The sequence below is a fragment of the Trachypithecus francoisi genome, unplaced genomic scaffold, assembly GCF_009764315.1.
Source record: "Trachypithecus francoisi isolate TF-2019V2 unplaced genomic scaffold, Tfra_2.0 Lachesis_group5, whole genome shotgun sequence".
Lineage (NCBI taxonomy): Eukaryota > Metazoa > Chordata > Mammalia > Primates > Cercopithecidae > Trachypithecus > Trachypithecus francoisi.
The window spans coordinates 95,047,593-95,063,725 of NW_022681470.1; the positions used below are offsets into that span (position 1 = coordinate 95,047,593).

Genomic DNA, 16,133 nt, shown 5'->3' on the forward strand with positions numbered 1-16,133 from the left:
ATATGTATACATGTGCCATGTTGGTGTGCAGCACCCATCAACTCGTCAGCACCCTTCAACTCGTCATTTACATCAGATATAACTCCCAGGGCCATCCCTCCCCCCTACCCGCTCCCCACAACAGGCGCCAGTGTGTGATGTTCCCCTTCCCATGTCCAAGTGATCTCAATGTTCAATTCCCACCTATGAGTGAGAACATGCGGTGTTTGGTTTTCTGTTCTTGCGATAGTTTGCTGAGAATGATGGTTTCCAGCTGCATCCATGTCTCTACAAAGGACACAAACTCATCCTTTTTTATGGCTGCATAGTATTCCATGGTATATATGTGCCACATTTTCTTAATCCAGTCTGTCACTGATGGACATTTGGGTTGATTCCAAGTCTTTGCTATTGTGAATAGTGCCAGAATAAACATACGTGTGCATGTGTCTTTATAGCAGCATGACTTATAATCCTTTGGGTATATACCCAGTAATGGGATGGCTGGGTCAAATGGTATTTCTAGTTCTAGATCCTTGAGGAACCGCCATACTATTTTCCATAATGGTTGAACTAGTTGACAATCCCACCAACAGTGTAAAGGTGTTCCTATTTCTCCACATCCTCTCCAGCACCTGTTGTTGCCTGACTTTTTAATGACTGCCATTCTAACTGGTGTGAGATGGTATCTCATTGTGGTTTTGATTTGCATTTCTCTGATGGCTAGTGGTAATGAGCATTTTTTCATGTGTCTGTTGCCTGTATGAATGTCTTCTTTTGAGAAATGTCTGTTCATATCCTTTGCCCACTTTTTGATGGGGTTGTTTTTCTCTTGTAAATTTGTTTAAGTTCTTTGTAGGTTATGGATATTAGCCCTTTGTCAGATGAGTAGATTGCAAAAATTTTCTCCCATTCTGTAGGTTGCCTGTTCACTCTGATGGTAGTTTCTTTTGCTGTGCACAAGCTCTTTAGTTTAATTAGATCCCATTTGTCAATTTTGGCTTTTGTTGCCTTTGCTTTTGGTGTTTTAGACATGAAGTCCTTGCCCATGGCTATGTCCTGAATGGTATTATCTAGGTTTTCTTCTAGAGTTTTTATGGTATTAGGTCTAACATTTAAGTCTCTAATCCATCTTGAATTAATTTTCATATAAGGAGTAAGAAAAGGATCCAGTTTCAGCTTTCTGCTTATGGCTAGCCAATTTTCCCAGCACCATTTATTAAATAGGGAATCCTTCCCCCATTTCTTGTTTTTGTCAGGTTTGTCAAAGATCAGATGGCTGTAGATGTGTGGTATTATTTCTGAAGGCTCTGTTCTGTTCCATTGGTCTATATCTCTGTTTTGGTACCAGTACCATGCTGTTTTGGTTACTGTAGCCTTGTAGTATAGTTTGAAGTCAGGTAGCATGATGCCTCCAGCTTTGTTCTTTTGACTTAGGATTGTCTTGGCAATGTGGGCTCTTTTTTGGTTCCATATGAACACTAAAGCAGTTTTTTCCAACTCTGTGAAGAAAGTCATTGGTAGCTTGATGGGGATGGCATTGAATCTATAAATTACCTTGGGCAGTATGGCGATTTTCATGATATTGATTCTTCCTATCCATGAGCTTGGGATGTTCTTCCATTTGTTTGTGTCCTCTTTTATTTCACTGAGCAGTGGTTTGTAGTTCTCCTTGAAGAGGTCCTTCACATCCCTTGTAATTTGGATTCCTAGGTATTTTATTCTCTTTGAAGCTATCGTGAATGGGAGTTCATTCATGATTTGGCTCTCTGTTTGTCTGTTACGGGTGTATAAGAATGCTTGTGATTTTTGCACGTTGATTTTGTATCCTGAGACTTTGCTGAAGTTGCTTATCAGTTTAAGGAGATTTTGGGCTGAGACGATGGGGTTTTCTAAATATACAATCATGTCATCTGCAAACAGGGACAATTTGACTTCTTCTTTTCCTAACTGAATACCCTTTATTTCTTTCTCTTGCCTGATTGCCCTAGCCAGAACTTCCAACACTATGTTGAATAGGAGTGGTGAGAGAGGGCATCCCTGTTTTGTGCCAGTTTTCAAAGGGAATGCTTCCAGTTTTTGCCCTTTCAGTATGGTATTAGTGTGGGTTTGTCATAAATAGCTCTTATTATTTTGAGATATATTCCATCAATACCGAATTTATTGAGAGTTTTTAGCATGAAGGGCTGTTGAATTTTGTCAAAGGCCTTTTCTGCATCTATTGAGATAATCATGTGGTTTTTGTCTTTGGTTCTGTTTATATGCTGGATTACGTTTATTGATTTGCGTATGTTGAACCAGCCTTGAATCCCAGGGATGAAGCCCTCTTGATCATGGTGGATAAGCTTTTTGATGTGCTGCTGGATTTGATTTGCCATTATTTGATTGAGGATTTTTGCATCAATGTTCATTAGGAATATTGGTTTAAAATTCTCTTTTTTTGTTGTGTCTCTGCCAGGCTTTGGTATCAGGATGATGTTGGCCTCATAAAATGAGTTAGGGAGGATTCCCTCTTTTTCTATTGATTGGAATAGTTTCAGAAGGAATGGTACCAGCTCCTCCTTGTACCCCTGGTAGAATTCGGCTGTGAATCCATCTGGTCCTGGACTTTTTTTGGTTGGTATGCTATTAATTATTGCCTCAATTTCAGAGCCTGTTATTGGTCTATTCAGGGATTCAACTTCTTCCTGGTTTAGTCTTGGGAGAGTGTGTCCAGGAAATTATCCATTTCTTCTAGGTTTTCTAGTTTATTTGCATAGAGGTGTTTATAGTATTCTCTGATGGTAGTTCGCATTTCTGTGGGGTTGGTGGTGATATCCCCTTTATCATTTTTTATTGCGTCTATTTGATTCTTCTCTCTTTTCTTCTTTATTAGTCTTGCTAGCAGTCTATCAATTTTGTTGATCTTTTCAAAAAACCAACTCCTGGATTCATTGATATTTTGGAGGGTTTTTTGTGTCTCTATCTCCTTCAGTTCTGCTCTGATCTTAGTTATTTCTTGCCTTCTGTTAGCTTTTGAATGTATTTGCTCTTGCTTCTCTAGTTCTTTTAATTATGATGTTAAGGTGTCAATTTTAGATCTTTCCAGCTTTCTCTTGTGGGCATTTAGTGCTATAAATTTCCCTCTACACACTGCTTTAAATGTGTCCCAGAGATTCTGGTATGTTGTATCTTTGTTCTCACTGGTTTCAAAGAACATCTTTATTTCTGCCTTCATTTTGTTATGTACTCAGTAGTCATTCAGGAGCAGGTTGTTCAGTTTCCATGTAGTTGAGCAGTTTTGATTGAGTTTCTTAGTCCTGAGTTCCAGTTTGATTGCACTGTGGTCTGAGAGACAGTTTGTTATACTTTCTGTTCTTGTACATTTGCTGAGGAGTGCTTTACTTCCAACTATGTGGTCAATTTTGAAATAATTGCGATGTGGTGCTGAGAAGAATGTATATTCTGTTGATTTGGGGTGGAGAGTTCTGTAGATGTCTATTAGATCCGCTTGGTGCAGAGTTGAGTTCAATTCCTGAATATCCTTGTTAACTTTGTCTCGTTGATCTGTCTAATGTTGACAGTGGGGTGTTGAAGTCTCCCATTATTATTGTATGGGAGTCTAAGTCTCTTTGTAAGTCTCTAAGGACTTGCTTTATGAATCTGGGTGCTTCTGTATTGGGTGCATATATATTTAGGATAGTTAGCTCTTCCTGTTGAATTGATCTCATTATGTAATGGCCTTCTTTGTCTCTTTTGATCTTTGATGGTTTCAAGTCTGTTTTATCAGAGACTAGGATTGCAACCCCTGCCTTGTTTTGTTTTCCATTTGCTTGGTAGATCTTCCTCCATCCCTTTATTTTGAGCCTATGTGTGTCTCTGCATGTGAGATGGGTCTCCTGAATACAGCAAACTGATGGGTCTTGACTCTTTATCCAATTTGCCAAACTGTATCTTTTAATTGGACCATTTAGTCCATTTACATTGAAGGTTAATATTGTTATGTGTGAACTTGATCCTGTCATTGTGATATTAGCTGGTTATTTTGCTCATTCGTTGATGCAATTTCTTCCTAGCATCAATGGTCTTTACATTTTGGCATGTTTTTGCAATGGCTGGTACCGGTTGTTCCTTTCCATGTTTAGTGCTTCCTTCAGGATCTCTTGTAGGGCAGGCCTGGTGGTGACAAAATCTCTCAGCATTTGCTTGTCTGTAAAGGATTTTATTTCTCCTTCACTTATGAAGCTTAGTTTGGCTGGATATGAAATTCTGGGTTGAAAATTCTTTTCTTTAAGAATGTTGAATATTGGTCCCCACTCTCTTCTGGCTTGTAGAGTTTCTGCTGAGAGATCCTCTGTTAGTCTGATGGGCTTCCCTTTGTGGGTAACACGACCTTTCTCTCTGGCTGCCCTTAACATTTTTTCCTTCATTTCAACTTTGGTGAATCTGACAATTATGTGCCTTGGCGCATAACTGGGAGAGGAGTATCTTTGTGGCGTTCTCTGTATTTCCTGAATTTGAATGTTGGCCTGCCTTACTAGGTTGGGGAAGTTCTCCTGGATGATATCCTAAAAAGTATTTCCCAGCTTGGTTCCATTTTCCCCCTCACTTTCAGGCACACCAATCAGATGCAGATTTGGTCTTTTCCCATAATCCCATATATGTTGGAGGCTTTGTTCATTTCTTTTTCCTTTTTCTCTAGACTTCTCTTCTCGCTTCATTTCATTCATTTGATCTTCAATCATTGATACTCTTCCTTCCAGTTGATTGAGTCAGTTACTGAAGCTTGTGCATTTGTCACGTAATTCTCGGGTCATGGTTTTTATGTCTATCAGTTCATTTATGGCCTTCTCTGCATTGATTATTCTAGTTATCCATTCTTCCATTCTTTTTTCAAGATTTTTAGTTTCTTTGCACTGGGTATGTAGTTCCTCCTTTAGCTCTGATAAGTTTGATTGACTGAAGCCTTCTTCTCTCAACTTGTCAAAGTCATTCTCCGTCCAGCTTTGATCCGTTGCTGGCAATGAGCTGCATTCCTTTGGAGGGAGAGATGCGCTCTGATTTTCTGAATTTCCAGCTTTTCTGCCCTGCTTTTTCCCCATCTTTGTGGTTTTATCTGCCTTTGGTCTTTGATGATGGTGATGTACTGATGGGGTTTTGGTGTGGGTGTCCTTTCTGTTTGTTAGTTTTCCTTCTAACAGTCAGGACACTCAGCTGCAGGTCTGTTGGAGTTTGCTTGAGGTCCACTCCAGACCCTGTTTGCCTGGGTATCAGCAGCGGAGGCTGCAGAAGATAGAATATTGCTGAACAGCGAGTGTTGCTGTCTGATTCTTGCTCTGGAAATTTCGTTTCAGAGGTGTGCCCAGCCATGTGAGGTGTGTCGTTCTGCACCTAGTGGGGGATGTCTCCTAGTTAGGTTACTCAAGGGTCAGGGACCCACTTGAACATGCAGTCTGTCTGTTCTCAGATCTCAACCTCCGTGCTGGGAGACCCACTGCTCTCTTCAAAGCTGTCAGACAGGGTCATTTACATCTGCAGAGGTTTCTGCTGCTTTTTGTTTAGCTATGCCCTATCCCCATAGGTGGAGTCTACAGAGGCAGGCAGGCCTCCTTGAGCTGCGGTGGTCTCCACCCAGTTAGAGCTTCCTGGTGGCTTTGTTTACCTACTTAAGCCTCAGCAATGGCGGGCGCCCCTCCCCCAGCCTCACTGCTGCCTTTCAGTTAGATCTCAGACTGCTGTGCTAGCAATGAGGGAGGCTCCGTGGGCGTGGTGCCCTCTGGGCCAGGTGTGGGATATAATCTCCTGGTGTGCCGTTTGCTAAGACCCTTGGTAAAGCACAGTATTAGGGTGGGAGTTACCTGATTTTCCAGGTGTTGTGTGTCTCAGTTTCCCTTGGCTAGGAAAAGGGATTCCCTTCCCCTTTGCGCTTCCCAGGTGAGGCGATGCCTCGCCCTGCTTCAGCTCTCACTGGTCGGGCTGCACCAGCTGACTAGCACCGATTGTCCAGCACTCCCCAGTGAAACGGACCCAGTACTTCAGTTGAAAATGCAGAAATCACCCGTCTTCTGTGTCACTCGTGCTGGGAGCTGGAGGCTGGAGCTGTTTCTATTTGGCCATCTTGCTCAGGATCTCAGCGGCATTATTTTGGTCTTCTATTCCCTGTATTTCCTTTTGACTACAAATCTGTCATACAGCTTCACTAGTATAGGTGTTTTTTTGGTAGAACTTTAAAATGCTGTGGTTGCCTTTATCTTGCATCACTTTTTAGGGGGCTCATATCTGGTTATCTCATTTTTAGTGAGGCTAAAATTAGCAAGCTCAAATGGTAACATCCTGATCCATCCATTGTAAAAGTGCCCATCAATACTTTACCTGATGAATTAAGGAAGCTCAGATAACCACTGCCTGAAACAGGTATCTTACTGGGCTTTGCACAATGGTCATTTTTTAATTCTATCATTTATTCTGCATTTATGAGCTAGAGTTCTTCTGTAAAGAACTTTCTCTCATTCACTAGGGTTTTTTTTCCTCTGAAAATGCTATTACATTGGTGTTGGAAAAACAAGATAAATACTTCTTCCTTCTCTTTAATTATCAAGTTTTAAGTTAATGAACCATTATCTTTCCATTTTTAGCTGTGTCCAGTGTTATTTCTCCCTTCTTTATACCATTACAAATTAATGCTTTTTTAAATCATTGGTGAATTTTAATCAAATGTAGTACTTTATGCTCAAATTGGTCCGTCTTTGGCGCATGGGACACCCTCTTTGCTTGCTCTTGTGTCTTTTTCTTTTTGTTTGGAAACTTTCAAATCAGAATAAAAACAGATAAAATAGTATTACAAATCCCTATATGCCTATTACTCAGCAGCCTCAGCCTCAGCAATTCTCAATTCATGGCCATTCCCATTTCACCGTAACATCTCTCCCAGACACTAGGCTATTCTGAAACAAATCTCAAACACCACATTGCTTTACATGCAAACACTTCAGCACAAACTCCAAGAAATAAGAACACCACCTCTAAATAAACCACCTCTGAATAAAACCTCCTGTCTTTTCATTCAAATTTCAATAGTCTTCGATAGCTTTCTGGCATAACAGCTCCAGATCTGGAATCAGCCATTTTTCTAAGAAGGCCTGGTTCTCTTTAGTGGAAAAGAACACAATCTATGGGCTAGGTGTGTTACTGCTATTGGGTAATCAGAGCTCCAAGGTCTCTCAGTGGACACAGCTAGAAGATATGCACCTTAAAAGAGGAAAAAGTCACTGGGTGCAGTATCTCATGCCTGTAATCCAGCACTTTGGGAGGCTGAGGCGGGCAGATCACCTGAGATCAGGAGTTCGAAACCAGCCTGACCATCATGGAGAAATCCCATCTCTACTAAAAATACAAATTGATTCAGGCGTGGTGGCGCATGCCTGTAATCCCAGCTACTCGGGAGACTAAAGCACAACTGCTTGAACCTGGGAGTCAGAGGTTGCAGTGAGCTGAGATCCAGCCACTGCACTCCAGCCCGGGCAACAAGAGCGAAACTCTGTCTTAAAAAAAAAAAAAAAAAAGGAACAAAATACTAAGACACACTCTAACACAAATGAACCCTGAAAACATGCTTAGTGAAAGAATACACAGAATTCCACAATGTATGATTCTATTGATATAAAATGTCCAGAATAGGAAATCCTTAAGAGACAGAAAGTAGATTCGTGGTTACCAGGGGCTGGGAGGAAGGGGGAAAGGGAAGGACTGCTAATGGGTATGAGTTTTATTTTGGGGGTGATGAAAATGTTCAGGAATTAGGACTGATGGCTGCACAATCTTGTGCATATACTAATAACTGAATTGTACTTTTTTTTTTTGGAGACACAGTTTCATTCTGTCGCCCAGGCTGGAGTATAGTGGCCCAATCTCGTCTCACTGTACCCTGTGTCTCCTGGGTTCAAGCGATTCTTGTGCCTCAACTTCCTGAGTAGCTGGGATTAGAGGTGTGTGCCACCATGCCTGGATAATTTTTGTTGCTGTTGTTATTGTTGTTGTTGTTTGAAATGGAGTCTCACTCTGTTGCCAGGCTGCAGTCCAGTGGGGCAATCTCGGCTCGTGGCAACCTCCATCTCCCGGGTTCAAGTGATTTCCCTGCCTCAGCCTCTTGAGTAGCTGGGACTACAGGCGCGCACCACCATGCCCAGCTAATTTTTTATATTTTAGTAGAGACAGGGTTTCACCATGTTGGCCAGGCTGGTCTCGAACTCCTGACCTTGTGATCTACCCACCTCAGCCTCCCAAAGTGCTGGGATTACAGGTGTGAGCCACTGCACCCGGCTAATTTTTGTATTATTAGTAGAGATGGGATTTCACTATGTTGACTAGGCTGTTCTAAAACTTCTGATGTCAAGTTATCCACCCGCCTCAGCCTCCCAAAGTGCTGGGATTACAGGCCTGAGTCACCACACCTGGCCTGAATTGTACATTTTTAAATAACAAATTTTCCAGACTGTGCAACATGGTAAGACTCCATCGTTACTAAAATTACAAAAACATAGCCAGGCATGGTGGTGCGCACCTGTGGTCCCAGCTATATAGGAGGCTATGATCGCTTAAGCCTTGAGGGCAGAGGTTGCAGTGAGCTGAGGTCGCAACACTGCAGTCCAGTCTGGGTGATAAAATGAGACCCTGTCTCAAACAAACAAACAAACAAAAAGGTAATGGTAAATTTTAAGATATGTAAATAATATCTATATTAAAAAAAATTTTTTTTTTGAAAGAGGGTCTCACTCTTGTTGCCCAGGCCGGAGCACAATGGCACGCGATCTCAGCTCACTGCAACCTCCACCTCCTGGGTTCAAGTGATTCTCCTGCCTTAGCCTCCCGAGTAGCTGAGATTACAGGCATGCGCCACCACGCCCAGCTAATTTTTGTATTTTTAGTAGAGGCGGGGTTTCTCTATGTTGGTCAGGCTGGTCTCGAACCCCTGATCTCAGGTGATCCGCCCGCCTCTGCCTCCCAAACTGCTGGGATTACAGGCGTGAGCCACCATGCCCGGACTTTAAAATGTTAATTACATGAAAAGGTTTTTTAAAACACTGGCTATTGTAGTAGATGATCTTCCAACTCTGACCCAAGATTCTTGTGTCTTCTACCAGAAACTTGGAAACTGCTGCAGGCCAATTTATTAGTTTGTAATCAGGGTAAAATCTCAGACGTTTCAGTTTTTTTGTTTTTGTTTTTTTGAGATAGAGTCTCACTGTGTTGCCCAGGCTAGACTGCAGTGGCACAATCTTGGCTCACTGCAAGCTTCACCTGCCGGGTTCACGCCATTCTCCTGCCTCAGCCTCCCGAGTAGCTGGGACTACAGGCACCCACCACCATGCCCGGCTAATTTTTTGTATTTTTAGTAGAGGCAGGGTTTCACCGTGTTAGCCAGGATGGTCTTGATCTCCTGACCTTATGATCCGCCTGCCTCGGCCTCCCAAAGTGCTGGGATTACAGGTGTGAACCACCACACTCGGCTCGTTTCACAGTTCTTGACATGGCATTAATGTTATCATTAGAAATTTCTTTTTCTCTTTTCTTTTTTTGTTTTAAGACACGTGGTCTCTTTTTTTGTTTTAAGAGACGTGGTCTCACTGCCTAGACTGGTCTTGAACTCCTTGGGCTCAAGTGATCCTTCTGCCTCAGCCTCCCAAAGTACTGGGATTATAGCTGTAAACTACCATGCCTGGTCTAGAAATTTCTTTTTAAAACCTTACTCCTTCTCTAAAGGACAACTCAAATCTTTCCTATGAGACTGGTCCAAGTTTGAGTCGAAAGAAGGCACTATGGGGAGGGCTGCTGCTTTCTGTGAAGGGGATGAGGATGAAACGTTCCCTTACCATGGTGTGGAACAGTATGGCCAAGCAAGCCCCAGGTGCTGGGCTCTGGAATGGGGTCTACTGGGTAGGGGGGAAGAGAGAGGTGGCAGGACTGCTCAGCATCTTACCTCCCCAGACCACTGCAGGACCCACATGTAGGGCTCCTCTGCCCACTTCACTGTCAAGTAACAGGTTGGAGCAGCCTGCCAAAATGGGGGAGGAGAACCAGCCCCAGTAGGCTCATCTATCAGGTGCCAGGAATCCCCCAGCCTGCCCCTTTGATTGAGTATGATTTCATTTATTGGATCACAATGACTTACTATGCTCCAATACCATTTTCTTCTCTCTGTCAGACAAAACATAATGGTCCATCTTTTATTTAGTGAGTTATTTCCATATCTTATCGGTTACATGATTTGGCACAAAGCAAAGGACATGGGACTTGGGAGCAACTGAACTGACCTCTCCAAGATGGGGGCATTACCACCAACCAGAGTTACAATAATAATTTAATAAAATCGGCCGGGCACGGTGGCTCAAGCCTGTAATCCCAGCACTTTGGGAGGCCGAGACGGGCGGATCACAAGGTCAGGAGATCAAGACTATCCTGGCTAACACGGTGAAACCCCGTCTCTACTAAAAAATACAAAAAAACTAGCCAGGTGAGGTGGCAGGCGCCTGTAGTCCCAGCTAATGTAGTCTCAGCTACTTGGGAGGCGGAGGCAGGAGAATGGCGTAAACCCGGGAGGCAGAGCTTGCAGCGAGCTGAGATCTGGCCACTGCACTCCAGCCTGGGCGACAGAGCGAGACTCCGTCTCAAAAAAAAAAAAAAAAATCACATGAATAAAGCATTTAGCTTACTTCCTAGAGCATGCCTGACAGTTAAAATATAGTAAATAGTGTAAAGGAATAAAGTACAACTGGGCGGAAATGATTGAGTGGAACTGGTTAGCAAGGGAAAATGGAGACCAAGAAAATTGTGAAAAATGTCTGGCATGCTGCAGGGGATCCACAAAGGTTAGTTTCTCTCGTCCTTCTTCCAGGATTGCGCTCTTTGAGGGCAAGGACTAGGCTGTTTATCTTTAAGCATGACAAGCTGCGGGCACAATATTTTGCATGTAGCAGATGCCAAAAAAAAAAGAGTCAGGCGGTGCTTCAATTCAATAGATCATACTTTCGTTCTCCTTTCATCTGTACTTCAAATATACTTACTACAAAATTTAAGCACTTATATTGTTTTATAATTATTTCAGGTTTGTTGGTCTGGCCTCTCCAAATAGACAGTAAGGTGCCTGGGGTCAAAAATACGATTGCTTACATTCTACTCTCTAAGTCCCAGTAACACAGCACTGACCTAACCAGCTCATTTCAAAGTCAAATAGGTGTCATTTTTTTTTGGCTGAAACCAACTGCTCCCCATTACCAAAGGATCAGCAGCTGAGCCCTAACAAGGTCCCTTCCTAAAAAGAAGCTGCCTCAACCCAAAGTGACAAGAAGGCTGACTAACCCTCCAGGTATACAGGGATAAAGAGTGGGACTAACTGTCCGGGATGCCAGTTTAGCATTTCAGTGCTAAAATTGGGAAAGTCCCAGGCAAACTGTGATGCACTGGTTACCCTAGTTACCAACCAGTGACTGTCTGCACTATCATAGCTCTCAAACGTCTTTAAAAACTGGGGAAATTAAGTTACTGGCAGGTTACTAAGTCATATGGGAAGGCCAAGGAAGATAAGCAGCCTATTGTGAAGAATACCTTAGAAATATCCAGTGGAAGATTGCCAACATACACCTCTGTCTCTCTTTTCTTGAATCCTAAGAAGAAAAACAGCATTAAATGGCAGGAATACATATGGTTAGAGGATTCAGAGGAGTCAGAACACATAAGCCACTTTTTGTATTTCTTTCTTTCTTCCTTTTTTTTTTTTTTTCTTGAGACAGAGTCTTGCTCTGTCACCCAGGCTGGAGTGCAGTGGTATGATCATGGCTCACTACAGCCTCGACCTCCCAGGTCTACACAATCCTCCCACCTCAGCCTCACAAGTGACTGGGACTACAGGCATATGCCACCATAACTGGCTTTTTTTTTTTTTTTTTTTTGGTAGAGACAGGGTCTCTCTATGTTGCCCAGCCTGGTCTCAAATTCCTGTGCTCAAGCAATCCTCCTACCTCAGTCTCCCAAAGTCCTGGGATTACAGGCGTGAGTCACTGCACCTGACTTCACTTTTTCTTCAATGTTAAAATATTCCCATGCACATACACCCCTACAAACATTCCCCAACCCCCGTGAACACTGAATGGCTATACTGAACCCAATCATTCAGCAATACTTATCAATATTAAGGAGTGGTCCATGATAAGTGCTGGCCGTGCATATCCCTGCCTTCCCCACAACAGTGATCACTCTGCAGGGACCTAGAGCCATGGGCACACCAGGAATCCAGCACTTGCAATCAGAGAGGTAATTATGAAGTGTTTCGGGACCCATGGGGCTGTGCTTCCCGAGTTAACACTAAGCTGACAGTGGGGAGCATGCAGGGACCCAGGGGAATGCACGAGGGAGGCTGAAGGGAATCCAGGCAGAGGGAACAGCCCATGCCAGGACATGGAGATACGAAAAAGCTCATTTGGAAAATTGCTCACAGCCAGGACTAGGTGCCAGGTGGATTGCACACCGTATGCAGTGAGTGGTGAGAGAGGAGGCTAGAAAGGCAGGTGAGGCCAAAGTATGAAATAACAGAAGGTTATACCATAGCAGTCACAGTTTATTCCACTGGCTGGGTGATATGGGTGAGGGCTGTAACCAGTTAGGGGGTGTCAATAGACCTGGGTTTCAGAAAGATCACTTTGGAGATGGTAGAGGGAAAACTGGAAGAAGGCACAAGTGAAACAGAAGCATGGGATTAGGTGCAGCAGGTACACCAGGGAGTAAGGGTCTGCATCGCAGCAGTGGCAGGCGTCACATCCACTATGAGACAGGAAACATGGTGGCTGACTAGAGGAAAAGCAGAATTTAGGCAGAACCCAAGTTTCACACTGAACAGAAACTGGGCAGACTGGGAACCATTAACTGGGATCCAAGTGGTAGGATGAGAGTTCCAGTACAAGCGAATCCCCCAGCCTAACTTACCTGGAGATTTCTGCTCTTCCAACACTCCATTCTTCCCAAACAGTTTAGCAGACAGTTGGGGGTCACTACTATTCCAGGACCTGTCAAAGACAGGTGTCAGCATCAAACCTCCCAAGCTCAGACTCCGACAAAAGGAAACATGTGCCAGGCATAACCAGAGGGGCCTTGCATAAACCTCCATTCCCCTTCCTGACCAAGGACTTCCCTTCCTCCTCCCAGAATCAGGTTCCAAGCCAGGAAGACCTCCACTAGACCTTTTAAATCACTAACAGTTAAAGTATACTTAGGATTAGGATTGACTGGCAAGAGATGCCAGTCTTAAGACCGGGGCATGGTGAGACAGGAATGGGAGAAAGAGAAGGCTGGGGGATGGAGCGAGGCTTGTTCATTAGCAAAAGGAAGTGACTTACATGCTGCAGTTGCTTTCCAACAGGATCTCCTGCAAAGCCAACCGGCCACAGTTAGAGGAATGCCAGGATAGTTCACCATCATGTAACCACTGAATAGGTACTGTGGTAAGCAGAATAATGCCCCCCTCCCCTGACCAAAAGTGGTCCACATCCTAATCCTTAGAACTTGTGAATATATTAGATTCATGGCAAGGTTGCAGATGGAGTTAAGGTTGCCCATCAACTGACAAAACAGGCCCAGCATGGTAGCTCACGCTTGTAATCTCAACACTTTGGGAGGCCAAGGCGGGTGGATCACCTGAGGTCAGGAGTTCGAGACCAGCCTGGCCAACATGGCGAAAACCTGTCTCTACCAAAAATACAAAAATTAGCTGGGTGTGGTGACAGGCACCTGTAATCCCAGCTACTCAGGAGGCTGAGGCAGGAGAATTGCTTGAACTCGGGAGGCAGAGGTTTCAGTGAGCCAAGACTGGGCCACTGCACTCCAGCCTGGGCGACAGAGTGAGACAACGTCTCAAAAAAAAAAAAAAAAAAAAAAAGAGAGAGAGAGGTGACAACAGAAACAAAGTTAAAGTGATGTGATATGAGAAGGACTGGACTACTGTTGTTGGCTTTGAAGATGGAGGAAGGGGCTGCAGGCCAAGGAATGCTGGCAGCCTCTAGAAGCTGGAAAAGGCAGGGAAATGGATTCTCCAACTAAAGCCTCCAGAAGGAACACAGCCCTGTCGAAACCTTGATTTTAGCCCACTGAGACGTGTGTCAGACTTGTGACTTACAGAGCTGTGGGATAATATTTGTGTTGTTTAAGCCACTAAGGTTGTAGTATTTTGTTATGAAAGCAAATAGAAAACTAATACAGATAGCATGAGCAACTTTAAAACCACACACAGCTCCGCACAGTGGCTGGCCTGTGGAAATAAAAGAACTTTTGGAGTTAGATGCATCTGTGAGTCCAGCCCAGAGACCTTGGGCAAATTTCAACTATCAAATCAGAATCAAAACACCCATGTCATAGATCATGGCAGTGAACTGAGACACTGCACTTGAAGTACTTGCCAGGTGTCAAGAACTCAATGGTAGTTATTGTGTTTATTTTTATGGTTTTCACGGGCACTTTCCTACAATTCCGTGAGTATTATCTTCCCATTTTACAAATGAGAAAACCAAAGCTCAAGGATATCAGGTGATTTTATAAAATTATAAAAGATACTGAGGTAACTCAGTCCTGTGATTCCAAAGCCTTGGTTCTCTTTCTACAGATAACAAGGCCATCAAAGTCATTTTAAAGGGATTTTTTTCCTGTACTTTATGGAAAACATAAATTAAAACATTAAATTTTAAAATAAAACAGTAACTCTTTTCTCTAACTTATTCCCAGCTATAGGAGAGAACAACCATTTTAGCTGCAACCAACTCTAAATAGAACTAAAAGTAATTCAGATAATTAAAAGACTTAGGTATGGATGGATAAAAATGGAGAGAGAGGTTTGTGGGCAAAATCAGAGATACAGGATGTTAGTCCTAGTTCCTGGTAATCCCTGGAAAAGCCTATGGGCTTCTGGAACAGAACAGGCACTGAGATCTCCCAAGCCAAGGCCCAGCATAAATCTGTCCAAGATGCCTTTAAAGGCCTGCCGGCTACTATGCTAAGCAGCTAAGGCACATTGTCATTTAATCCTCACTCAAACTCTAAGAGGGAGACATTGTTAACCCACGTTACAGATGAAGTCCCGGAGGTGCAAAGGTGATAACCTAGTATCTGGCCAAGATCACTTAGTACCCATGCTCACAAATGGGAGAAGCCTGTTTTTGTTGTGAATCCAAACCATATGACCGTATGATTCCAAAGTGCTGAGTTTCTTTCCAATCTATTGTTTGGTCTGGAGAAGTATCCTATTTGCATAGTTTTTTTGTTGTTGCTTTTTGTTTTTTTGTTTTTGTGTCGCCCAGGCTGGAGTGCAATGGTGCGATCTTGGCTCACTGCAACCTCTGCCTCCCACGTTCAAGCGATTCTCCCACCCTAGCCTCCCAGATTGCTGGGACTACAGGCATGCACTACCACGTCGGCTAATTTTTGTGTTTTTAGTAGGGACGAGGTTTTACCATGTTGGCCAGGCTTTATTTGTGTTTTTAAAAAGACCTAAAGAATACATAAGGTGCTCTTACGACTCACCAACAAAGACAACAAATAAACCGATTAAAAAGTGAGCAAAGGATCTGCTAGACATTTCTCCAAAGATATACAAATGGCCAATAAGCACATGAAAAGATGCTCTGCATCTTTGGCCATTAGGAAAGTGCAAATCAAAACCACAATGATAACACTTCATATCAATCAGGGTGGCTAAAAGCAAGAGATACAGATAACATCCTGTACTTCTAACAGGTGTTAAGGACATGAAGAAACAGGAGCCCACATATTGCTGGTAGGAATGTAAAATGGTGCAGCCACTTTGGAAAAGTTTAGCAGGCTCTCAAAAAGTTAGACAAGGAATTACCATATGACCCAGCAAGTCCACTCCTGTGTAACTATTCAAGAGAAGTTCAAATATGTGTCCACACAAAGACATTTCCACTAATATTCATAGTAGTGTTGCTTATAACAGCCAAAAAGTGAAAACAATCCAAATATCCATCAACTGATGAATGAATGAAGTGCGGTACAGCAATACAATACAATATTATTTAGCGATATAAAAGGAATGAAGTAGTAATACATGCTATACAACCTGGATGAATCTCAAAAATGATGCTAAAGGAAAGAAGGCCACATATTGCATGATTCCACTT

The 16,133-nt window shown here is 43.1% G+C and overlaps 1 protein-coding gene across 2 annotated transcripts in view; it reads right to left on the reverse strand.

The window, feature by feature from the left end:
* Positions 1-16,133, reverse strand: part of TDRD10 (tudor domain containing 10) — a 53,065-nt gene that overhangs the window by 35,696 nt on the left and 1,236 nt on the right. For both annotated transcript variants that reach the window (XM_033198717.1, XM_033198716.1), the window contains exons 2-4: positions 13,344-13,372; positions 12,934-13,013; positions 11,560-11,618 (exon numbers count right to left, since the gene is read on the reverse strand). In XM_033198717.1, coding sequence (XP_033054608.1) covers positions 11,560-11,618; positions 12,934-13,013; positions 13,344-13,345 — 141 coding nt within the window. In that variant the 5' untranslated portion in view covers positions 13,346-13,372. The remainder of the gene's footprint in view (positions 1-11,559; positions 11,619-12,933; positions 13,014-13,343; positions 13,373-16,133) is intronic.